This window comes from Centrocercus urophasianus, unplaced genomic scaffold (genome assembly GCF_019232065.1).
Source record: "Centrocercus urophasianus isolate 14NV4802_14NV808 unplaced genomic scaffold, USGS_Curo_1.0 seq_27, whole genome shotgun sequence".
In the NCBI taxonomy this organism is placed as follows: Eukaryota; Metazoa; Chordata; class Aves; order Galliformes; family Phasianidae; genus Centrocercus; species Centrocercus urophasianus.
In genome coordinates this window covers 8,172,467-8,198,899 of record NW_024884833.1, presented here as the reverse complement: position 1 = coordinate 8,198,899, position 26,433 = coordinate 8,172,467, and the positions used below count along the sequence as shown (strand labels likewise).

At 35.9% G+C, this 26,433-nt stretch overlaps 1 protein-coding gene across 7 annotated transcripts in view; it reads right to left on the bottom strand.

The window, feature by feature from the left end:
• TMC1 (transmembrane channel like 1) overlaps positions 1–26,433 on the bottom strand; it is a 110,556-nt gene that overhangs the window by 12,996 nt on the left and 71,127 nt on the right. For all 7 annotated transcript variants that reach the window (XM_042826861.1, XM_042826863.1, XM_042826865.1 and 4 more), the window contains 8 exons: positions 23,167–23,307; positions 15,042–15,132; positions 13,692–13,773; positions 10,200–10,306; positions 9,197–9,295; positions 5,939–6,081; positions 3,206–3,350; positions 1,721–1,915 (listed from right to left, as the gene is read on the bottom strand). In XM_042826861.1, coding sequence (XP_042682795.1) covers positions 1,721–1,915; positions 3,206–3,350; positions 5,939–6,081; positions 9,197–9,295; positions 10,200–10,306; positions 13,692–13,773; positions 15,042–15,132; positions 23,167–23,307 — 1,003 coding nt within the window. The remainder of the gene's footprint in view (positions 1–1,720; positions 1,916–3,205; positions 3,351–5,938; positions 6,082–9,196; positions 9,296–10,199; positions 10,307–13,691; positions 13,774–15,041; positions 15,133–23,166; positions 23,308–26,433) is intronic.

Here is a 26,433-nt window from a genome sequence, read left to right as displayed (position 1 = left end):
AATGAAATGATTACACACAAACATGCAAGTGCTTACTGAAACAAAATATGGAATACTGAGCTTTCAAAATTAAAAAAAAAAAAAAAAAAAAACCATATAAAAACTATAAAAACTACATTCCACAATGTAAAAGTTTAAAAATTCCTAATTTAGTTTCACAGAGTGTTATTATTATATTTTGCAGTTACTTATAGAATTTTTCTGAGTAGAAGGAAACATGTCACTCATTGAATTTTATCACTTTAGTTTGATTTCAGAAGGGAATGGACTTATGTTCTGAACTTCTTGTCAACTTCAAGTTGAAGTGCTGGAGCAGATTTTCTTCCACTGTTCATATCATTGACAGTTCCACTGTGAATGCTGTTTTCTGTGATCTGGAAACCACAAGCTGGATGAGTGAATGGTGAGGTGGATTGAGAACTGGGTGAACTGCAGGACTCTGAGGGCTGTGATCAGTGACACAGTGTCAAGTATCTGGCTGTGTCCACCAGAGGTCAATACAGGATCCAGTATTGTTTAACTTACTCATTAGAGAACCAGATGTGGCGTATTTCTTTAAGGAACACAGTTTTGTACATGACTTTTCCAAAAAGAGTAAAATAAAGTAATTTTTTTGTCAACTGACTAAATCCAATTTAAGCAGGCCCATTTCTCTACATTCTAAAGGCAGATTGCTGAAGTTTGTATGTCAATTTCTGTGTGAAGTTTTGGTGCTCTAAGTTAGGGAACGACATTCTTCATAACATCATTATCCATTCCCATCTGCTTTGTGAGGATGGCATTTTTTTGCTTTGCTGTAAATCAGAATTCAACTTCACACTCTTGCTCAGAGCTTTAAATAACAAACATCTAGTTTTACAACATACAGAATGATATGTTTGTTAAGAAAGCAAAGTCTAACCAGGCTTTTATACAGCATTGCTGACTTTAGGTGCTTACTGTGTTCTGATTGCAAACACAATCATTTTCATTATTTCTCTAACAAACAAAGCTCCATTTGCTCAAGAGGAAAGCGGATTGAACCGAAGAAAAGAAAGACAGTGGATTCCTAGGCTGGCAGGTGAAGCTAGAAGGCATGTTTTGTTACACTGCATACTCGTATCTTAGAAGCCTCAGCTAACTTTGGACATGGTCACACACAAGTCACTTTCCTTGGACCAGTCTCAAGAGAGAAGCACCAGGAGAGCATGCTTCTTGAAGAGATACTGTGAGACCAAAGAAAGAAAAACAGTTTTAAGAGCCCCCCCAGAAATAAAGATTAAGCCCATAAAGGAAAACTGAACATGAAAGAGCACTTGAAAGAGCAAACCAAAGAATATTCTTTTTAATGAATTCTTTTTTAATGAATTTAATGAAAAGCAGAAAGACGCTCTTCAAGACCACTCAGAGAGTGGTCAGGCACTGGAATGGCTGCCCAGAGAGGTGGTGGAGTCCCTGGCAGTGTTCAAGAGGCGTCTGGATGACGTGCTGCATGATATGGTTTAGTGCTTGTGGTGGCAGTGGTGATGAGGAGACGGTTGAACTGGATGATCTTACAGGTTGTTTCCATCCTTGTGATTCTATGATTCTATGACTAGAAGAGTTCTTTTGTTACACATTTAGCACCCCTATTACAAGTACTTAAGTAATCAAGAGGGGAAAGAAAGAAAAAAAAAAGCAACATGCAGAGTAAAGGAGCAGTTTCAAACCACATCTATTTCAGAAATGTGCTAGCACGAACTTCATTTCTTTCCCACCACCCGTAGTTCTCCAGACCTTCCAGGGCAAATTTCTGGGATCTTCTCACAACAAAAAATATGAGGTAGCCACTCCCAGCAAGTGTGCACATGGCTAAGAAGTTAGCAAGCACCCTCAGGAACCGAGTCAAGTGAATATTTTCCTCCTTTCGGCTCTCCTGCTCCTCCACGATAGCTTCCTGCGCTTGTTAGAAACAAAAGATTATCAGTACTTTAATGGTCAAGACTCTACATTGCTTATCCTGTTAGAATTCAGTTAAGTAAGTTGTGACAAAGCAAATGCACACCTGGACATCATGTTTTCAGGCAAACACATATTGTATCAGAAAATCCGTTTTGGACCTTTATGGACTCTGGGGTTTGGGATCTCCAGAATTCACTTTGCTTTGATTTAGTGTATCCCCACTAATTCTCATTACACCTTCTCTCATGTTTCAGTATGAAATCAGCACTGCCTGCTTATGAGGTGCTGTGAGATTGAGTCACCAGCAATACACACATAATTCGCTGCCAGAAAAGGAACTGTCACACTAAAAAAAATGCACTTTTGTGATAAAACAGCAATACATATTGAGAATCAGAAATTGAGGGGAGATGAAAAAACTGTTTACACTTAGAATTACAGGAAAACAAACAAACAAACAAACATTACACAGCTTCAGACTGTAATATGAAATGTTTGCCTAGTATTTACCCTTGGCCATGACTGCTGTAAATGAAGTCTCAAGCTTCCTGCTTTTGCCAGCAGAAAGACTTTTCTCTCTGTGACGTCTTCATGAAAAAGAAGTTTGTTTACAGCTTCTTGTCTTGATATAGACATCAGTTGTGCAGAAGGGAAGCTGGATTCCTGAATTGTAATTTTATTTATTTGTTTATTTTTTAATCTTGATTTCACTTTTCCTACTGCATGTGTTCAGTATGCAAAGGAAAGGAGACTGCAGCAGCTTTTAAGCAAAACCTCGAGAACATCAGCCAAGCTAAGGCTTCACACTTTCCTTGTTGGCAAAAATTACAGTAAATGTTCATGAGTGTATTTCTCAAAAATAAGTCTCCATCTCAACTGATTTATGTTCTTCTCCAAATGTCATTCAATAGCTGACTTTCACAGGCAGGCATGGAAGTTTCAAAGACATTCAATGCTTAGTACTTTGTGTCTGTTTTCCTAAGACCTTTTCTTTCCATTTATCTTACATGCATATAAATTTTATGCCTATAGTTGGAAAGGTGGGCAGTATGTAGAAACAAACTGTTTATATCACTAGTGCAGAAAGAAACAGTGTGGTTCATGATAGGACAGTATAGTTAATGCTTGGTCCTCCAGTTCCTATTGCTGTTTAACATCATGACTGCAAATCCAGTTGGTTAAGCATCTAGATTCCAGACAGTTTATACTTGGCTTTAGTTCCATCTGATTCACAATAATGTGAAAAATTAAGCAAATTACATCTCTCTAGTGATCTTTGTTTTACCTTAAAGCTGGTAGTGATGGAAGCAAACTTATTATCTGCTGTCTCAGGATTGCCAATCAGGTAGTCCCAGCTTGTGAACATTTTCCAGCTGAAATTAAAGCTAGTATCATCCCCACCACCATCATCATTTGCATTCCTTGCCATTCTACAAAAATTGAAAAGATGCAGAAAGGCTCAATTAGAGCTAGTTTTGCTCTGAATGTTTTTAAAATTCTACTTAAAGTTCTAACTCTATTCTGAAATACATATATTTTATTATAATCACTCATGAAAAAAATCTACTTCAAACAAGGGAAAACAATGGAGATTTTGATATTTTTAGAGAATTTGTCAGATAATAATACTCATTTTCATGAGAAAAAAATCAATGTATCTCATGAACATCTCAGAGGAATTCTGCTGAATAAGAAACTCAAACACAATGTTAGGCATATCTCTCAAAGAAGTTGCAGTAGATTTTGATTAGAGACTTCATTAATAAGAAGAGAATAATTCTAAAATAACCAGCCAAAACAAAATAAAAAATCACTAAATAAAGCTCTCAGGCTTGCCTCCCATCTCACATGTATTTTTAAGTGAGATTTGTAACAGTACCCACAAACATCAAATTCCTTCTTAATTGTTTTGATCTCATCTTGACTACTAAATTTACTCATTTAATCTTGGACATTGCATTGATTTTTTTTGGTCAGGAAAATGCAATCCTTTTCTTTTTTTTTTGAAGCTGTAGATTCATTTTATTAATATCAATACGTGGTATATAACATATTTCTAACTGTCCAGTGAAATTCATACACTCAAATAGAGAAGTAGAATTATAAGTCAGGGACAAGTACAGCAAACGCTTTGGAGCTGGCATAATCTAATGCCAGTTTGTTGTTGTTGTTGTTACTGTTTAATTACAGAAGGGCATATTATGAAACACTCTTGATAGGATCTGCCCTGCTGCTGATTTTAGACTAAGGTAATTTTAGACTAAGGTAAAAGCCTAAAATTCTAAAGAGTTCCTAACAAAATAGAGAACAATCCTGTGCTCAGAATGTCATTTATTTGGAACCAGAAATGTTTCCATATTGTTTCCATAGGATGAGTTGTAGAGTGAAGCTGTAATTCTAGTTATTTTCCCTAAATACAATAATACTACTTATACTCTTCACCAACTCTTTCATGCATGCATGCATTCTCTTTCCAGATGAAAATTAGCAGGACATGTTGCACTACTTTCTGGAAAAACAGCAATAATCAGTAGACTGCAAGAGCTGCTCTTAAGATCACCTAGTAACAGACCAGCAGTAATGTCACATGGCCAGGTGAGAAGGAAGATACTACATAGAGCATGATTTCCCTCTGTTTTGCACTCAGGAATTCTGTTAGAATAATTTTTAGTTTTAGTTTTTATTTGTCTGTGTGACTATCAAATATTACTCTCTTTTTGATCTTCACAAATACATAAATAACTATTATAAAGGATGTTTTCAACCTAAATTAATGACTCTTATTATTGAATGAGTGTTTTGTTCTCCAAAATATAAATGTGTAATTGAAGGGTTTTTTTCTGTTTTGTTGTTGTTGTTGTTGTTGTTTTGTTTTGTTTTGTTTTGTTTTTTCCCCTTCTGGAATGCTTTTTGTCCTATGCAGGAAACCATATAACAGTTGAAAAACTGAATATGATTTAATCTAGTGCTTTTGAAAGTGGAAAATGTTGGCTACATCACAAAATACTGGAATATTTTAACTGTGATTTTCTTTAAATTCACAAATGTCCTTGCATCCTGACCTACAATGTTCCAATTATTCCAAACTAAGAAACTTCTAAATCTGTTTTTCTAGCTAAGGGCATTTGTTGAGGTAGGTGATCACTGTACTTGAATGAAGGTTATAAAACACTATGTTCACTAACAGTATATCTCCTCTGAAACTATTAGAATCATCATTGTTTATACAAATAATATAAAATAATAGTGAATGAATATTCATCTAATTCTGCTAGTAAGACAAAATTTAAATCCAGAATTTGAGAGCCAAAAGCCTAAAACCTCACTAATTGTACTGCCTAGGCCCAGTTTCACTTACACATATGTTTCCTACTGATTTAACTTTATGTTTACTACGTTTTATTAAGCACAGTTTTCCTGGATAAAACGCTGCCGGAGATAATTATTTTCGGGACATTAAATCTTCACTGTGATCAATATTATTCTTTGATACTACTGTGTAAACATGACTTAACCACTATAGACTTGTGGACAGTCATTTACTGCTGGCTATGAATTACATAGAGAATTATTTGCCATATGTTTCTTTCTTTTTTGCCTTCTTTCTTCTTAATTCAATTCACATAAGGTATCACTGAAAGAAGAACAGTTGAATTTCCAGAATGTTAACTGCCATTATGCTAGATGCAGAGCATTATGAAAATATGGTCTGACGGTTCTGTTCCTTACTTCATGCATTCATTTCACAGTTTGAAGTTGCAGGAGGGAAGTACTGGTATTTCTGTGAGGATTTTTCCCAGCGACAAAATACTGAAAGACAGCTGCTGCAAAAGTAAATAAGAACAGGCCCAAGGAATAATATACAACTTTAACAGAATTCAGCTTTTCCTTGCATTTTCGCTCCACTGATGTTGCATTTGTCCTGCTCTTAAGATTGCTACATTCCAAAGTGTATTTTCTGAAAGAAAATCCGAGTGACTAACATTGATATTACTTGTTTTTATAACTGTGAACTTACGTTCGAATGACAATCATAAAGCTGTAGCCAATAGTCCCAACGCCAACAAGGAAATAGGAAAGAGGCATCCTGAACTTGAGCCATCCAATTGTCCTCTGATTATTGTAATAACCGTAAAAAAGCACAGAATACTGTGCAAAGCCCTGAAAATTTAACAAGAAGATGTAACATCACAAACCTGTTAGAAATGCACAGAATCAGAATCCTACCAGTTTCAACATGATGAAGCGTTATTTTCAAGTGTGTTCAAAATGGTCATAAGCATTACGGTAATAAAGCTCACAGGAAGGAGGAAAATCATTTTTGTAATATTAAAAAAATAGAATACTTAATGTAAATTTTCAAATCTTTTACCTTTAAAATTTTTCATGGCAACTCTATCTACAATTAAAAAAAAATCATCTTCATATTTTGTTTTATAAATTACTTGCAACAGAAATGAAATGTTTTTTGCTTCATTTCCACATTCTTGCGTAACTTATTTGACATAAAATTCTCATGTAACTTTTTTGTCTAGTAGCCCTTTTCTGTTCACTGGGTGATCATTTAATATGTTAGTCATTACATAACTACATTTTTTTGGATGATTATTCACTATGTAGGTGTTTTAAAAACATTTAGACTCCAAGGCTATACAGAGTGTGAGGTAGGCATAAGTTTCTTTTCAGCAGTTTGGACTTTTTGTTTTATTTTTCTAAAAGCAACAAGAATCCCCTTCTCTTCTACAGATCAATTTGACGATTTTTCAGGGTAATTTACTAGTACATGGTTAACTATAAACAATTGCTGGTGTCTAAAATGATCCAAATAAATGAGGCTTTCTGATAATCCTCAGGTTACAGCTAGAAGACTGTATGCAGAAACTTTCTGACAGCAGCTCACCATGGCTACAGCTCCAGTTGAATGCAATGAATTCAAGTCAAATACACTGTTCTGTCAAAATGCAATTGGTGGATAGATCATTTTGACACTGATACAGTAATATGAGGTTTCTGTTAGTTGAAAAGAGCCATTTACTTCCCTTCTGGTGTTCAGTATCTCATATTATTTAAAAGACATTTCTCATTGCAACATGCACTTTGTCTATAGTAGCTGTCACTACAACTGAAATGAATCATAGTATAAACTAAAAGAAAATAGATTTAGCAATTATTAGCTGAAAATGAAGTATATGCCATAAATAATTATTAAATAAATAAATTATATAAAATAAATAAATGTATACTCTTAACTTACTTTGTAGCATTCCATAACTGCTACCAAATAAAAGACTACTTAATTGAAGATACCACTGTTTTCAGGCAATATTTTTCAATCTGACATTCCTCAAGAAAATTCTTTTTTACCCTCAATATTTTAGAGGATTCATTCCTTTCATTGCCCTCTTCTATTTTAATTTCCATTGCATCTGCTCCCTGTATTAACTGCTGCTTTTATTTACTAAACTTTCTACACAGCTGTCAAATGCTGTTTCTCTCTGTTGTTACAACTTCCTCCTCCTTCTACCTTCTGACTACATTCTTCATTTCTCAGCTCTATTTATTTTAAAAACTTTATTCCTATTTGCTGCATAAGCCTCTTTTAGTCTGTATTCTCTTTATAAAGGCTTCAATTCACTACACAATTCATATTTCTCCAATAGCTCCCTGACGCTTTAATATCTGTTTAAAATCTCATCATTATCTAAATTCCCAGCTACATGTCTAGACATATTCTTCCTGTCATTCAAGTATGTAACTCCTGATGAGCTAAACATTTTATGCAGCAGTCCTTGGAAAAGATTATACAGATGTTTTCTTAGAAAAGTAATGTTCACTTCTATCCATATCTATACAAGAAGGGACCATGAATTGTGGAATTAGTAAAGCAGAAGTCATCTGACCACTTTATATATATTTACAGTCAAAAGAGAGACAATCAATGTGTTTTCTACATATTACTACATTAGTTTAACATACAGCGTTTTGCAATTAACAAGCCTGAAAGACTTTGCTCATAAATGAGAAAATGAATTTATGAAGTTAAGTATTTTCCCGTGTTCAGTGGTCTGATTACCAGATTCTTCTTGCACTGTTGGCTGAATATTTAAAATAAAGACAAAAAGGAGCCAAAATGTGAAGGCATTTCAGGCAGTACATAAGAGTACTGAGCTACAAAGAACCCTGAGATCTAGATATTAGAAGATTAAGAATCTCTATACACCCAAACCAGAGTCAAAAATGCTAATATTAAGGAGAGGCAGAATCATTCCACATTACTATATCTTTTTTAGGGAAGATAACAGATGGGTTTAATGCTGGATACATACAAAAATTTTCCTGTGCCCTGATGAAAATGCTCAAACAGAGCTTAGCATTCAGCACTGTTCCATGCCACCAGCACAGGTGGAGCAGGATCTCAAAGATACCAAAACCACACAGAGAGGCTGTTTCTAAACATAAGTCAGTATGCTAATGATTGGATGCACTGAGCTCTAAGTTGGAGGAATTTGCACTTGAGTTTATTTCCCAAAGAAATTAGTTTGGTTGCAACAATCATATTTGTGTTTTCTACTGCTGCAAAAACTCAAGTGCTAGAAGATACATCTTTACAGTATTGGTGCTCCTTAGAGAAAAGGAGTGCAGCAGACTGAGAGGTAGATTACTCACTATTATCTCAACAGATGCTGCTTCTATCAATATGAAGGAAAATCTTAACTAGACTCACACCATTTCACAGATGAAAAATACCTTTTTTTGACCACTGTCTATAAAGAACTCTAACAACCTTCTAACTAATGTGCTGCAATACAAAATTTATCCCCAGCTGACTTTATACCAAGTTGGATCATCTTTATACAAAGAGGAGAACAGCAGAAACATGTCACATGCAAAATTAGACTAGCTGTTTTCAGGATGAAAAAGGACAATGACACCTTTGGGAATAAACTGCTAACCTGCTAAATACAGATGATCAAATTCATCCTTAGTAGACCCTCAATATATAGAGATGTGGATCCAGTACAGAAAATTTTTCCAGTGAGTCTTTGTATTGCTTAAAATACTGAAATGTATATGTGGACTCTGAGATTTGTCATAAATTTTACCTCTGTGAAAAATCTATGCTCAGAATTTGGGTAAAAATGAAATAAATTACTTCTACTTCAATTTTCTCCTGAAATATTCCACATTAAATCTTCAAATATTAAATAATGAATCCAAAGTTCTTAATAATCAAAAAGTCATGTGAAAATGCATCATTGCAAGATTATGCACTTACACTAAAATCCCAAAGGGTAGCAAAGTTCATAGCTGTAGCTTCTTCAGCTCTTGGAACAGTTTTTCTAGGTAAAGAGCCATATGGCTTTCCCATCAATGCCTAGAAACAAGAAATGATAGCAATTTACATTTTAAAGCAAAATACCAACAAAGGGAAGGGATAGTGATCTGTCAGTTCTTAGGAAGACTCTCCTTGTGCTCCTTAGCGCCTTAATGAGAATGACCTACTTCCCCACCTTCTCACATTAATATTTGAAACTATGCCTAAAGTATGCATTAATGATATTTTCTACATTTAAAGTGACATTTCACTAGCATCAGTGTGTTATCATGTCACAGTCAAAGGCAATAAAGCTCAAATTCATCAGAAGAGCTTGTTTTAAAGACAAAACCAAAAGATTAGTTTCTCTTGTAAAATGGGATTTCATTGGTTATTTAACTGAAATACGTGGGAAGATGCAAGGGATACCGTTTTTGGATTCTCAATCCCAGTGTTCTGGCAAGATGCCATGAGTATACATCCTCATGGGATACTTCCCAGGCCTTTCCCTGTGAATAGCTGGGCATATTCTCTTGTGGAAATGGATCACACAATTGAAATGTTATACTAAGGAACAATTGGAAATTCCCAATTTACAATTTCTGATTTGGTCACTAGAGAATAAAGTGAGAGATTGAGAAAGACTGAAAGAGAGTAGATGAAAGAACAATTTCAATTTCATACAAGCCCTCTTTTTTGAAAAGTTCAGCACTATTTTAGGCCATGCAAGACCATTCTGGGGACAGAATCTTAACATACATTTTTCTGTTAAGACTAATTCAAGATAACTCTCTAAAGACAGCCTTCAATGAAGAAAATATGCCTTTATGACTTTTGTACATCTTAAGAGTTTTTAATGGCACATAACGAGATTATAAAATTTGAAGGTCAGGTCCTATGAAATGTCACAGCAAAGACAGAAATTCACACACCAATCTTCAATGAAAATTTTAAAAAATCACACCTCAGGCACCATTACAAGTCCAAACGTCAGCCCAAAGAGAATCATGTTTATTCCATACATCCAGCGTAAGAATATGAAATAAGATGCTACCGATGACCCAAAGTGACCTATGAAAACGTAAGATGTAAAAAAAAGGGAATATCAGTTAGTCTTTACATGATCCTGTGGCCCAGACAAGCTAAAATGTTGGACTCTCATGGTCTAGAGCTCTGCCTGTTTCATGGGTTCTTTTGGATCAGTCTTAATATCCTCATTCTTTTGGGAATGATTTCAGGAAGCAGAAAGCAACATGGAAAATGGTGAGAACAAGGTTTTTATTCACTACCGTGGACAGCATAAAACTAAGCAGAGTTTAAAATGAAGTTTTATTTTCTAGGGCTTATAAACTGCAATTACCTTTTTCTTCCTCTTCCTTACTCTGTTTCCTTGTTATTCATTTCTTAATACTGAATGATATTGGTGATTATCACAGAAAGGACTCTTTCAAGAATTTTTGTGTCTGAACAATGGTGGTCCACCTACTGCTGGCCCACAGAGCGAGAAGAAGAAAGGTCTCTATAACTTTTAAATGTGTAGTTAATGCCAGTCTGCATTCACATGAGTGCTGCTCTGAAAGTAATGCCTCCTATTTTATTATGCTGGCCAACAATGTCAGAGACAAACAATGGTGGTATGGAAGTAGAGGTTGAACCAGGGGAGGTTCAAGTTGCATAGTAGGAAAAATTTCTTCTCCAGAACAGTGATCAAGTGCTGGAATGGGCTGCTCAGGAAAGTGATTGAATCACCGTCCCTGGAGGTGTTCAAGAAATGTTTAGATGTTCCACTAAAGGACATAGTTCAGTGAGAAAATATTGGTGGTAGGTGGACAGTTGGACTGGATGATCTTGGAAGCCTTTTCCAACTTTGGTAATTCTATGATTCTATGACTCCGTGATTTCCATCAATACCCTGTTACTTTTTGTTGCCATGAGACAGATGGCAGCAGAGGGACAGTGACAAAACAGTGTCTGACATGGAAGTGAATATGAAGCAAAGGTTTTTCACTGAATGACGCCCACTGACATTCACTGATGCTTGATGAATACTTATGGAGACCAAATAGCGGATGTGAGCAAGGTGAGGCAGTGGGTGGTGCGTTTCAGCAGTAGTAACAGTGATGTGACAGGCAAGCCACAGTCTAGATGACCATGCACAGATGTCACACCACAAAATGAAAAGTGTCTCAATAAATTAATCCATGCAAATCAGCAGATTAAGACCAGAGAACTGTACGGAGTTCAATATCACCTTCAGTGTACTGAAAACGATTGTGGCAATGTTGGTACATCAGGTGGGTCCTACAGATCCTCAAACAAGAACAGAAAGAATATTTTATGCAAGTTAATCAGGGCCTATATATGAGTGCAGCATGCAGACTCCTGTTCATCATGGGAGAACATGTGTAGTTAACGGTGGTGGCTATGTTGAAAAACAGTGTTCTGTTATTGTGCTCCCTGTATGCCTTGTAGGAGGCTTTACTTTCAGAGCAATCATTATATTCCTGCAATAATTCTAATCTATAAGGCAAAGATTGATTTGAGACAAGTCATACTTTCTTATTCAGCTGCAAGTGAAAGACTGAGGAATAAAGATGAGTGTTTCCCAGTGGTAAGAATATTCTACTTACTGCCTACTGTTAACACTTACAGCCTCACCTGCTTGGAATTCTTTTATAAACAACTCATTTTGAGACCAGAAAATGAAAATCATCTTCATGTAAGAGTACAGAAATGACTTATGCTTAAAAATAACTCGTTAGAAGTTAACAGCTAAGGAGGTTTGCTGAGTATTAACCGCTTCCTCACACAAATGTATTCAGACAGATAAAGAAGTCTCCTATAAAGAGTATTCTGCACATAGATGACAGGCTTTTATTTCATTCATAAGCTTTCTACTTACACTTTCTATTAGTTAGGATCAACACTCAAATAGAATTTGAAGTTTCATAAATTTTAACTCTTTCAGCTGCTGCTGACATCACCTACTGCATTTGTTGGTATTTATACCTCTGTGCTTAATGGCCACTTTTGTGTTCAAAGAAAATAGCTCCTAGCATAATATTAGCATTTACCCTAGAGTATTACTTTAAAATGTTACCTCTGGTTTCTTTGGAATAAGAAGCTGTTTGTCTATTTATAATCCCTTGGTCCTTCTGTTGCATAGAGCAGATGCTACTTAGAAACATTCATTTTCAGGTATGTTGATCTAGTGAATAAAATACACCAGATGGTATGTTTCTTCTGATGGTAAAAAATAATCACAAAATAAATTCTAGTGTGAACTTGCACTACTGTGTAGTAATATGGAAAGCAATTGTACAGACACAGTTCTAAAGAAATGAACTGTGTCAGTGCATTTTATATTCATTTTATATAGTGCATCAGGTTTCTAAGACTGGTTCAAACAATCTGTTTTGCCTGTCACAATCTGATATTTGCTGCATATTTTACTGTACTGTCTCCTTCAGAAATGAGCAGTTGAGTAGACGGTGGTTGATTTCTTCAATGCAACTACATTTTGCCACAAAACTACAACCCATCACAGACACAGTGGTGTCTGATGATGATATCTGTATGCTAAGTATTGATCCTGTAGTACAATCCCAGTGTTTGAGAGCTTTCTTTCACCTCTCCTCATTCTTCTGTGCATTCTGAGGGATTCAGTGTTCAAGTGTGAGGAAACTTCTGCAAACAGGATTCTCTGAATTGTTCAATGTGTTTCCTTTAACAAGACCTATTATGTGCTTAAGTCAATAGTGTTACTGTTGTTACACAAGTAATTAAACTAAGTCTGGAAAGAGAAAGCCACTGGCATTGTGACATAGGAGCCAAAGGGCAACCAATTCTTTGTTCGGTTTGTAGCCAATCTAGAAGCCCATTTCCTCCTGCAAAGTTGCTTCTGCTGCGTCTTTAACACAACTGCACTGCTGCAGACATCAACAATTAAGAAAATTTAATTTCGTGGAGTTCACACATACCAGCTTCAAGCTGTGTGGAATATATTCTGTATTTGATTTCTAATTACATCTGGAGGTTTTGACCAGAGTTTGATAATAAAATAAGGTTTTTTAAAAGTGATCTCATACTAGCTCTGCTAACTTTGCAACACCTCTTAAATAAGTCTAAAGATTATGAAAAAAAACGTCATAGAAATAATTATGATATACAGACAAAATAAAGTGGAGGTAGACAACAATTAAATTTCAATATCTCTTTTCCAAGTTTAACTTTGATACTGTCTTATTATCTGTTAGGTGCCTAACATTCTCTCAAGGACATTTTGAACAGGTTACAAAATCAATTTTAATATTAATGAAAGAAGAAATATTCATGTGTTTTATACCTGTATGTATGAACAAGGAGGTACTTCTAAAGTACTGTAATTTAGAATTTTGGCATGCATTAGAGATACAATACTAGATAGTACTCTTTATTATCATTCACAAGTACTTACTTTCAATCTCTTTAATTTTCATTTCCCAGGGTATGCAGGCTGTCTTAAAATTCTCAAAATCTCTTTGGAATTTCATCCATTTCTGAAACATTCATGGAGTTTAAAAAAATCATTTCTGACACCCGATGTTCAATTTCCCTTTGAGCTAACTAATATAACCCCGTAGTCATACACACAGTTCTTTGGCAGAACACACTGTGGCAGAAGCACTAGCTTATGAAGAGTCATCTCTTTTTCGTTTGTTCTGAATATGTCTCCCACTGCCTTTATGTGAAGTTCCCATTTCTTCCACAAGGAAAGTGATTAAATAATCCCTTCCTTTCATGACATTCAGTTTTTGGAATTGTTTCTGAGAATTTAATTTGTTCTTTCCTTTGCTGTACATAATTCAGATTTGGAGCTCAAGCTGCGTCATTTAATTGCAATTACTCTACTTACTACTTTATCTATTGGATGAGTGGAACTTCCATAATTGAGCTTCTTGTGCACAGCTCAGTTTTAAAGCCTGATACCTTTTTTGTGAATATTAATGTTAATAAGATGTGACTACACAGCTGCCTGCAGAAAAGCCAATTTACCTAAGGATAAACCTGGATAGAATAAGTAGTCCTGTCAAACATTTGTAGTATCATTCCACAGCAGCATTTCATTTTGAGTAGGAGTGTACTTTTGAAATGAATCTTCCAAACCAGCCAATTTACCACATTCACTTTAAAGATCTACCAAAGTATAAAACTCATACGAAAAACATACTTTAGAAGTGTACTAATCCATATCCACTGCTGTGTATTTAGTTCATGGAATCACTCAGGACTTGGATCAAAGTAAAACTGACCAGAACACAGATAATGTGGACATGGAGTACTCAGCAACAACTTTTCAGCCTCTCAATCACACTCTTGCAGCAACACGTAGTTTCCTAGAATATATCTGGGATATTGCTTATGTTTTGACTCAATAGAGGTGCCTCTGGTATCTTTACAGTGGGCAAAAAGGCGTTTTCTGATTCTCAGGATCAACGGAAAGACTAGGCTTAAGATCCAGACTGTAGAGAAACATCTACACCAATAGAAATTTTTTCAAGGGATGTGTTCAGATATGAGTCTTTATAACTCTAGCAAAACAGTTAATTTTTCTATTGATAAAGTCTCAATTAAACACCTGATAAGCAGATGATAAGTCCCAATCAAACTGTGAGCTTAATTAGAAATTGTTTCATGTGCAAACAGAGGAAACAAAAGCATTAATAACCAGATAAAGACAAGAAAATTTGTTTTGGAAAATGAGTACATATAGCCACCCAAGACTCCACTTTTGTTTGACATGAAGTTAGTAAAGTACTGCACTTACCTTGGTCATCATCACTTTGTACGCATAGAACTTTTTTCCCTTTCCTTTTCCAAGAGCACCTTCAAATTTTTCAACAAAAAGCTGCGCTTCTCTGGAAGATAAGGGCAAAAGAAAGGCATAGTTGATTACATTCTTTTGTTTCTGTGCTTCCCAAGATTATGCAAACTACTGAATTCAGCTTTCACTCTTTGAGTCCCATCTAAGCACTCTCTTTCCAAATGCTCACGCCTAAATCCAGCTGATGAGGTATCAGGACTAGTGCCAATTCTTCCGATATCCTCAGGATTACAGCAGGCTTTTTCCTGGCAATTTTCCCCCTTTTTTTTTTTTCTCCAAAGATTTGGGTTGGTAGAAGGAAAAACTGTTATACATTTAGACAAGAATCCCAAGACAGTAACTTTTCCTCCCTACCCCCAGCTTTTTTGTCCCTAAGGCAAAACACATAGACAGACTCAGAGAAAAATAAAATAAAATAGCCAACCACCACCTCAGATACACAGCCACACATGCCGTTTCTTCACCACTTCAAAGTGTTCCTCAGGATCCTTTTAAGACTCTAGAGATCTCTTACTCTGTGCTGCTGCATCACATTTATATTCTGGATCTTGGCATCTGACTTTTTTTTTACTTTAGCTGATTTTGACATCAAATTGAGCCCTTTGCATTTTCTAAATCACCCAAGTTCCTTTCAGGTATTCTGGCTCACATCTTGTTCTTTCCTTTTGACTCTACTACAACATATTTCAAACAAATGAGAGAAAACAAGTTTCTCATCTTCAGGAAAAGTGGACAAGAGTCTCATTTAAACACACATGTTCAGGATTTAAAATCTTATTTCACCATCTGGAAAGATATAAGTCACTGTTAACGACAGGTGGCAGTGTCCTCACAAATGCTGCACTTGCAGAATCAATTTGGATACATACCTACCGATCCCCTAAGTCACCAAACCATATTTCTCACTTAAGAGAAATACCTTTTACCATCACTTCTGTCATCAAAGAACCCAAACAGTGGGCTATTTCATGAAAAATTGCTGAAATTGAAGCCTACAGAAACTGTAGAAAGCCTATGCTTTTTGGTCAAAAACTACAAGGAGTTATGATGCAGAACTAAAAGATTTCAAAACATAGGCATTGGGGAACATTTTATTTGTTTGTTTTGTGTCGTTGTTGTAGTTTGTTTTTTTAATGAAGCATTAAATTAGAAATTTAAAGGGGAAAACAACCTCTAACACTTTGAAAATCCTCCACATTGGACAGTTTGTATCTGTATCTGGAAAAGGTACTCCACAAAAAAAAAAAAAATTCTACAATGAAATTAAGCCAGAACAAGAATGAATTTTACACAGTGTAAATCATATAAAGATTTACTTTAATCTCAATCTATGCCTTGTGTTTGCTTGTTTTATATGTCTTATTGAAATTTTTCTTTAAGATTAAAAAAACACCAAAAAACAAAAACAAACAAACAAAAAAAAAGACATCAAAAAGAAGCTGTCTGTGCTTCCTGGACTTTCTATCAAGCAATTTTTCAAGAGCTTTGATATTATTTAAGCTTTTACTCAATTTCTGACTTTCTACAACAAACCAAAACTAATTTTTGACATGATGATCCAAATCTTCAGGGCTGACATTGCTGACATCTCTGAGCATATTCCTTGATTTCACTTTGCTGGTGGCTGAGATCTCTCCCTTCTCTAACACTGCCCTATGCCCATTTGAACAAAAAGAGGTCCAGCAAGGCCAAGTGGAAGGTGCTGCACTTGGGCTGGGGTAATCCCAGGTGTTTATAGAGACTGGGTGAAGAACTGATTGAGAGCAATCCTGCAGAGAAGAACTTGGAGGTCCTGGTGGAAGAGAAACTGGACATGAGACAGTAGAGTGCCCTTGCAGCCTGGAAGGCCAAGTGTGTTCTGGGTGCATTAAAAGAGGAGTGGACAGCAGGCACAGAGAAGTGATTGTCCCCCTCCACTCAGCTCTTGTGAGGCCCCATCAGGAATGCTGCATCCAGGCCTGGGGCCTCCAGCACAGGAAAGACACAGAGCTCTCGGAGCGGATCCAGAGGAAGGCCAATAAGATGATCAGAGGGCTGGAGCACTTCTTTTATGAAAAAAGGTTGAGGGAACTGGACTTGTTTAGCTTGGAGAAGAGAAGCCTCCATGGAGACCTTACTGTGGCCTTCCAGTACTTGAGGGGAGTGTACAAACAAGAGGGGGAGCCATTTACGATGGTGGATAGTGACAAGGGGAAATGGCTTTAAACTGAGACAAGGGAGGTTTAGGTTAGGTGTCAGGAGGAAATTTTTCACACAGAGGGTGGTGAGGCACTGGAACAGGTTGCCCAAGGAGGTGGTGGATGCCCCATCCCTGGAGGCATTCAAGGCCAGGCTGGATGTGGCTCTGGGCAGCCTGGTCTGCTGGTTGGTGACCCTGCACATAGCAGGGGGGTTGAAACTCAATGATCTTTGAGGCGCTTTTCAACCCACGTCATTCTTTGATTCTATGAAAGATGATTGGAATAACTTCTTCTGGATGTCATCTCCAAGCAATTGGAAGAGAAGATGGTTATCAGGAGTAATCAATATGGACTCACCAAGGAAAAATCATGCTTGACCAACCTAGTAGCTTCTGTGATGTCATCACTGGCTGGGTACATGGAGGGAGAGCAGTGGATGATATGTTTCCTGACGTTTGTGTTTTAAACACAAGGCATTTAACAACATGTCCCACAACATTCTACAATGAAGTTGAGATAGATGAATGGACAGTGAGGTGGGTTAAGAACTAGGGTTGGCATCAGTAGTGCAGAGTCTGGTTGAAGGAACACCTGGAACTCTTCACCCTGGAGAAGACTGAGAGGGTACCTCGTCACCTTTTATAAGTATCTGAAGCGCAGGAGCCAAGTGTGTGGGATCAGGCTCTTTTCAGTTGTGTGCAAAGACAGAACAAGGGGCAGTAGTAACAAAATAGTAACAAACTGAAACACAGGAAGTTTCGTAGAACAGAAGGAAAAATGTATTTACTGTTGAACTAGCAGAGCGCCAAAACAAGTTGCCGAGATAGGTTGCGAAGTCTCATTCTGTGGTGATACTCAAGACCCATCTGGATGCCCACCTGTGCTGCCTGCTGAAAAGAGCCTACTTTAGAACGGGGTTGGAGTTGATGACCTCTGGAGATACCTTCCAAACCCTTCTGTGATTCTGTCATTATGCAATTGAAATAAATGAAATTCTTCTGTAAAAATCTTCCTAGCTTTGAAAGCTCAGCAACAACACGACAACATTCAGTCAGGGAACAGACTTCCAGTGTATTTTCCATGCCTGTGCTACATGTTTTTTTTGTTAAGTATAAACCAATATGTTATTTAATTCAGCTTTCTACCTTGATATTTAATCCTCCTCACTTAAAAGGCCTCCATTTAAACATCCCAGTAGACTTTCGCCACACTTTGTCCTTTTCATTTTTTCTTTTAGTCTAAGAGTAGAATGTGAAGAAACATGGAATAATCAAGCAGTATAAATTAGTCTTAATCTCATAGAATTCTTTTAGAAACCTCAACAATTACCAAAAACACACAGATACGCACGCACACCCCCTTGGAAGTAGTGCAACTTTACTAACATGAGGACGTGTCAAAAGCAACACAGGGCAACAAAACTGAGCTTTGTAATAGCTGGTATCATGTGTTATAGGTAAATTATCTATATCACAAGATAGGCCAAAGTGTGCCCTGTTTGCTAACTGTGAATTTAAAGAAGCTTGAGAGCAACCTTATTAATTGAATTACAGACACAAGGAACTTATAAATGTTGCATGGAGTCCAGCATTATTGTCCCAGAGAAGCCTGAGCTAATTATTAATAAGAGGTGTGGAGTTACGGCTCCCAAAGTGCTAGGTGTACGGTACTTCGAGCACTTCAGTGTTGCATAGAGAGGATAAATTACAGCACTCAGAGGTTGCTGCTAATGAACAGGATTCAAGCAGATTGCTCACATTTTGCAGTAACAGTTCAGGAAGGTCTAAAAACTCATTAAAAACAAATGTTGTATAAATATTGATCACCCAGGACTTTTCCAAGTCTAAAAAGACTGGCTTAAAACTGAATGCCAAACAGCTGTTGCTGGGTCCATCTCACTTGAAAACAGTTCAGCAGTAATAATGAGCAAATTATAGTGTTATTCAATACCCAGCTGGCCTTCAGGACAGCCAGGCTGTCCTCCAAGACTGCCAACATGTTCATAGTAAGAGACGTGAAATACAGATTCATTGGACTGCAAATAGCCCATCCAAAGATACATATAGTGCAACTTTATTTATAAGTTTGTATATATAGATACACATATATAAGGAGGTGCATGGATATACATATGTATATCCTTGGGTTTTCTATGCTTAAAAAATATTCTATTTTCACTTTATCCATGTTGATGTGTTCTTCTAGGATAAAACAAACAATGCTTCAAAAAGAAGGAAGGAAGGAAGGAAGGAAGGAAGGAAGGAAGGAAGGAAGGAAGGAAGGAAGGAAGGAAGGAAGGAAGGAAGGAAGGAAGGAAGGAAGGAAGGAAAAATTATCATCATAGTATAACCTGTCCCCAGTATATAAAAATAAGAATGCTTTTCATTTTAAAAAACTAAGTTCTCATAGTTCTCTGTATAGTCTGTATTTAACTGGAATTTCTTTGAGAGGCCAAAACCTTTCAAAAGCTGGTTGTAATTTTTCTTATTTTGTTGTTTTGTTAATTGTTTTTTTGGTATAGTTCTAAACTGGTGTCACTGATCGCACATTTCTGGATTCTTGTGTGCAATTCTCTGTCCATATTATAAGCATCTCAATAAACTTCTATACATAAGCTGCATAACTATTAATAATGTTTACTATTTACATCACAAACATTTGTCTACACAAAGTGCAATGTGCTTTAAGGAGGGGAGTGAGTACTCCAGTTCCAAACATAGTAGCTCAGCTTTTGAACATTCCATTTCTTCCAGGCCAAACAATACCCAACAGGGAGAATGCATAGATGGATGATTAAGTTCCCAAAATCAAAACCTCAGCTGTAAATTGGGATAGCCTTCCCTTACTCATTGCAACACTAGAAGCTATGGCCCATTGGTTTTATCTTTTGTACCTTTTACTAATTAAAAAATCTTTCTAATAGTTTAACACCCTCTGTCTAAATCTCAGCATAATAAATAACAATAAATAAGCTGATGGTTGTTGAAATCTAATGGCTTTTCAGCTAATTTTCTTCTGTCCTGAATAGCCAATGTTGAGAGGAATGATGTATGGATTCATGAATCTCCTACAGAAAAGGCTCAATAGCAGTGTAGTTCATAGTCAATCTAAACAAAGGAAGATGAGAAAGACTCTTTTGAAAGACAAAATCTGTCTATAAAATAAGAAAAAAGCTTGGGCTCCAGCTGCATGAAGGCTGTCAACAGCAAGGACTACTACATCATCTGCTCTCAGCCATGCCTACTGGTTAGGCAAGAGAAGCAATGCTATTTGCCACATAGCATCCTTTCATTCCTCTCCATATCTTCTCTCTTCTATTCTCGTCATCAGACTTACTGAGACCTAAACATGATATTTGAAGATCCAGCTAGAGTCAGAATGTGCAGGTACAACTCAACTCCAAACCTCAGAGGGACACTTTTCTGTAGAGAGCTATCATCAGTCACATTTCTTCAGAGAACAGACAGGGGCCATTGAAATTCATCTTTCCAGGCTGAGGGATACAAACTGGAAATTAGAGCTGTCTAATTGTGTACTGCATCCCAATTACGAATGCCATTTCAATAGTGAGCGTAACAGTCAGGTTTTGACTGAAGCTACCAGTTTTGCTTCCATGTTCTAAAATTAATTCCCCACTCACACAATTCTAGAAAAAAGAGTGAAGAAAAAAATTAATGTAGCCTTCATGTGTGTCCCCACTGTGGAAAACACTGAACATTTAATTCCAGTGCTTATTTCTTTAAAAAAAAAACAAATAACTTTTTTTTTTTTGAAAAATAAGCTGGGATTTGAATCAGAAAACTGAGCAAGTTGTTCATTCTTCAGTCTTGGAAATACTTACACAAAAAGTTTTGACAATTTTTATTTTCTATCACTTTTTAAAAGGAGGCAAATGAGTAGAAATTGAACAATTCCCCCCCAAAATTGTTTTTTTTTTAAAATTAACTTTTCTTAAATATATATATATATTTAAAGAACAAAAATTCATATGTAATCTTCATAATTCTCTTTCAAAATACTTTGAAAACTATTTTCTTGTTTTATATTCTCGTAAATATCATTCTAAGCAAGCATTATTTTTTCATTCTTTGAAAACAATGGCTACTAAAAAAATGCAAGCAGGAAGTATTTTTTGGCTGACAATAAAGGCTTTTCCCTTAATGTTGAGAAGAAACCTGAGTTTCTTTACTGTGGAAGCTGAAAGACAAAGAATCAGGAATTCTGTTCTTCTACCATTAAGAAGATAGGACATTTTTTTTCCTGTGCATCCCATAGTACTCAAAAATCTACACAGGGAAAGAACAAGGTGACAGCCCCAAATGCTAGCTAAAAATATTTCTTTACCGAAAGTTTCTACTGATAGAATAGGAGTATACAAAACTCATTTAAGGCACTTAGAGAGTCAGTTTTTGTCCATTTTCCATACATATAAGAATAACGTCAATATATCAGGGTATTGATGATGGGACTACAAATCTGAAACAAATGTATCAATATACTAAAAAATGTTATTACATGTGCTCATAATTAATAAGATAATAAGAGTAGACTGAAAAAAGCTAATCTGAACAACTGACATTTTCTCTTGCAAAACATTCTCTTCTGGGGCAAACAAAATAAAGTGCCAATAATTTCTAAGCCTCTAATAATTTCTAAACCAGAGAGGGCTATAGCAAAATCCAGAAGAATAAAAACATTGTTTTACAGCTCCTGTAGAAGTTTGTTGATGAATAATTTTTATTAAAATAATCCTTCTGATGGTGACAAATAAAACTGAATGCGGACCTTGTCTCCCAGTCTAGATTTCATGAATATAATAATATAAAAGTTGATTAAAATGGTTGACATTTGGGTAGAATTACTGAACGTGTTGAATGTACAAAGCCAAATTCACATTGAATATTAATAAAGAAATAATTCTCATTACATGGGCAGACAACAAGATTTTGAAAACTTGCTGTTGGCGTAACGGGGAAAGTCCACCTCATAATACTCTTAAGCTATGTCAATTTTCAGTCACTGAGGGTGACTAGAATTACTCCTCCAACTAAAAAACATTTCATAGTAAGACTATGCAAAATATAGTAACTGTTGTCTGATTCTATAATCTGGTCACCTAATTCTCCTGAAATTCCCTGATTTTCATAATGCTTCTACTTTACATCTCCTAGGCACTCGGTTCTTTTTCTTTGTTCCATGTATCCTTTTTTCACAATATGCCTTCATTATGTTCATTTGTTAATGTCTCCCCCCGGAGTAATTTTACTTTATAGAAAGAAAAAGTCACAGAACTTCCACACCCCATCTCATATGCTCTTTCATCTGATTCATGTTTTCTCACCATCTCAGAAACCGCCTGGAGAAGAGTATTGTGGTATTCTGTTACTTGTGCCTAATTCAACACAACCATGCATTTTGCTGATGTTTGGAGAGTACTGCAGTGAATGAGTTATTGAAAACAGAGGAGTACAGCAGCTTTGGCAAGAGAATAAAGTTCTATTTGTTAACCCAGTTTCTTGTGTTTGGTGAAAATATAACTGATTATTTAACTGAAATTTAACTGACATTTTTGCACTGATGAAAATGTAATGATATACTTGCTGGCAAACTTGAAAATGCATGAGAAATCAAGTTCAATTTTCATTCATGTTTCCTTTTCTGTAACTCCAAAAAAGGTATTCTTCTCTAGAGAAAGTTAGAATAAAAAGGAAATTCCTCTCTCCTCACTGCAATTACCCTGTGTTATTTCTTAAGTTGCATCATTTTTCCTTAAGAAGAGCTTAAACTTATTATTTGAAGCAATTGCCAACATAAACTTAGCAAATGTAGAGAACAAAAGATAATACAAAGAAGGATGACAGATAGACATTATGAAATTCAAACCATACTTTAGAACTGACAACTTCTTTTTCATCTTCCATGGCTTGTTTCGTAATGTGGCGATTAGCTTCTTTTTTTCTTCTACCTCTTCTTTCAGTTTGGCCAATTCCTCCTCAGTAATCGGCTCCTCCTCAGAGTCAGAATCAGAGCTTCAGCCAAAAATGTGAACAAAAAACATCACAAAAAATTAGGACGGACATAAGTTTTCATGGAGCATATACATGGTATAAATTCATAGAAATTCTAAGACCTAGAACAATACTTTCTCTGTTGCACTGAAGAGAAAATAGACTCACTGTTTAGCATCAATGCAAAGGCTGCATTGTGCTTCACCAGCATTACACCCCAAGCAGTCACACTACACATGAAAAGCAGCAGTCACTCTGGGGATGCGTCCTGCAGGAGTAACCAGCCTTTCTGGGAGTCCAAACCAACTCTGCAAATGAGGACTGGTGCCATTAAAAATAAACTTCTTCATCACACTTCTGTGTGCCTCAGAAGAGAGAAGACAGGTTTAAACACCAGTTGGCAGCCCATCCACTAATCAAAGCAGTAATTTTTCAGAGATGGGAAAAATTCAGAAATCCACCTGGGTCTGCTTTTCTGTGAGCAACCTTATCACACGCAGTGGCGTACAGCACATCTCTAGCAACAAATGTGACTTCTTCTGTCATCAAACAGGAAATTAATAAGTAAGAAATCACCAGAATTTGATTTCCTGCCCACTGTGATGACTACCATAAACTGAGCTCTTAGAAAAAAAAATTGATGCGTTTCTATTTTCTGTTGTCTTTGCTTTTCTTTAATGTTTTGAAAATTTTGAAATATACTACTTTAAAAAATAAGTTTTCTGTTTTGTTTTGTTAGCAGTAATTCAAACTTTATCAAGTCTCAGAATCAATCTTCTGTGACATTCAAAATCCAGTGTCAGAGCTGACTCACTATGTAAGCCAAATAACAGAATAGTTTTAAGTCCTCTGGAAACCTGAAGATCTTTTTCTTCTGCTCACACTGATGACAAAGACATAGTCTGATATAAGTGTGATTTAAAGAAAGTATCTGAATGCATTCTCTCCGTTAGCAGTGTTTGGCAGCAAGGATATTTATGGAGTTTCAAAACAAAAGCAAAAATATTTGGTAATGTGTACACGTGAATTTCTCATTATTCATCTACCTTAGGGTATTATGAAATAGACAACATTACATCAAAATCTGCAGGGAGATAATTTAAAAACTGCAGGCATACAAAAGTAAATCAACGGAGGTGAGAGACTCTCAGAGTAATCAGATGAAGCAACATTAATGACTCAAATGTCATTTACCGAACATTAAGAAGTTGAATTAATTGGCCTTCAAATTTCAGGATTCACGGTATGAAAAGCAGCTCAACAGAAAATATAAATCTAGAGATATCAAGATGCTTCTGAAGAATTTTGAGAACAGACATATATATGGCTGTTCTAACGTTGTGATGAAAAAGTGAATAGGCCGAATGGATAAAGTCAGTAAAAGTATACATACAAAGAATTATACAATTCTAGTGCATTTTAAAGAAAAAAAGAAAAGAAAAAACAAGCGATTTGAGAAAAAATAAAGAAAAAAAGACTCCTTTAGGAAAAGTTTTAAATCCTTATTTTTTACAATCAGCTGTTTAGCATTATACAATGCTCAGTACTGAGAACTTCTTTTGACAGAAGAAGATAGTAGAGTTAGGCAAAATTGAAATATACAGATGTACAAGGCTGCAGTGAGAGTAGAGGGAAATATGGTGGGCAGGTGTTAATGTAGTTACCTTACTGAAGAGAGAAAGCCGTGCAGAACACAAGCGCAGTTATTAATGGTTCTTTTGCCAATTGCTCACTACTGCTTTATTTTCCATTTTTAACTTTCCTTTAGAGCCAGAAAAACATTCAAAATTCAATTTTTTTAACCCATCTTTAAGAAATCTAATTGATTTTATTTACCTGGGTTTTTCAAGAGTCTTTACAAAACACAACCAAACTTTGTGCAATTGCAACTCATTCAGTGGTTGAACACTGTAAGATTCAACCCAGGAAATCAGAATTATGCCTTCAGCAAGCAAAAGTCTCAGTCTTTCAAGAAAGACAGTGTTTCATACATTTAAAGGCTAGAAGAGATCACCATGACCTTCAGGCTAACACAGAGCAGAAAGGATTGCTCAATAATTCCAAAATAACCTTTGTTTTCCTTGACTTCAATTCAATATACACAGTGCATCTTTTCTTAAGTCTTTAAAGCTTTTGAAATCGATGACACTGATTTAAACTATATACTTGATGAACCTGTCTGTAATATTCATCTGTGTTCTGGTTTTAGTCTTATCTCTTTAATACAGATTTAAATTATATTTATTATGCTTGCTGTAAACGCTATTTTATAGAAGTGAAAATATCTTCTAAGAGCTTGGGTATTTTCAGGGAAAAGAGCAGTAGGACTCTGGAGTGGTAACTGAATAAATTTGACTACTTTTTTCTTGTCTGTGTGTGTGAGAAAATTCTACTGCTCAATGATAATCCCCATAACACCCCCTGGCACTTCCTAGCATAAAGAAGATGCCGTGCCAGTACTGCCTTAAAATTCTATGTACCTCTGGACTCCTGAAAAAGCTCTGTATCTTCCAATAATTCAACTAAACTCTGATTGATTTGCTCAGAGTAAAAAAAGAAATGCACAGACTAAGAAGAATATAATATTCCTTTTCTACTTGTAGCTTCAACAGACAGTTACTACCAGGTGCACTAGCTATTGTAGACAATTAAACAAGTCAGTAAGGAACAAAAATCTAGCTTTTGAACCAAGGTGTATGACAGAAATCAAGAAATATCACAGATCCTCACAAGGAGTAATCCTCATATGGAGTAATTTGTCAAAATATTTTGGGGATGATATAGAGAGGTCCTTCTCACACCCCACTAAGAGATACCAATCACTAAAGTGATCGAGAAACAGCTTCCATAGAATTGCCATAGAATTACCTTATGAAACTCACTATAGGACGATCAAAACTTCAAGCAGGTTGAAAAAAAAGAAAAAAAGATTTAGAACATGTATGAGCACAAAGTTCATCTAGGATTTCTTTAAGCAGAATGATTAGTTTATAAAGAGTTATTTCTAATTAAGGTGAAAAGCAGGATGTAGGAAAATAGTAAGCAAAGCAGAATCTACTGACTTCTGATATTTAGCCAAAAAGTAACTGTTAATTGTTTGTGGACTACAAAATCCACAGAAACATTAACAAATACAATATTCCCCTG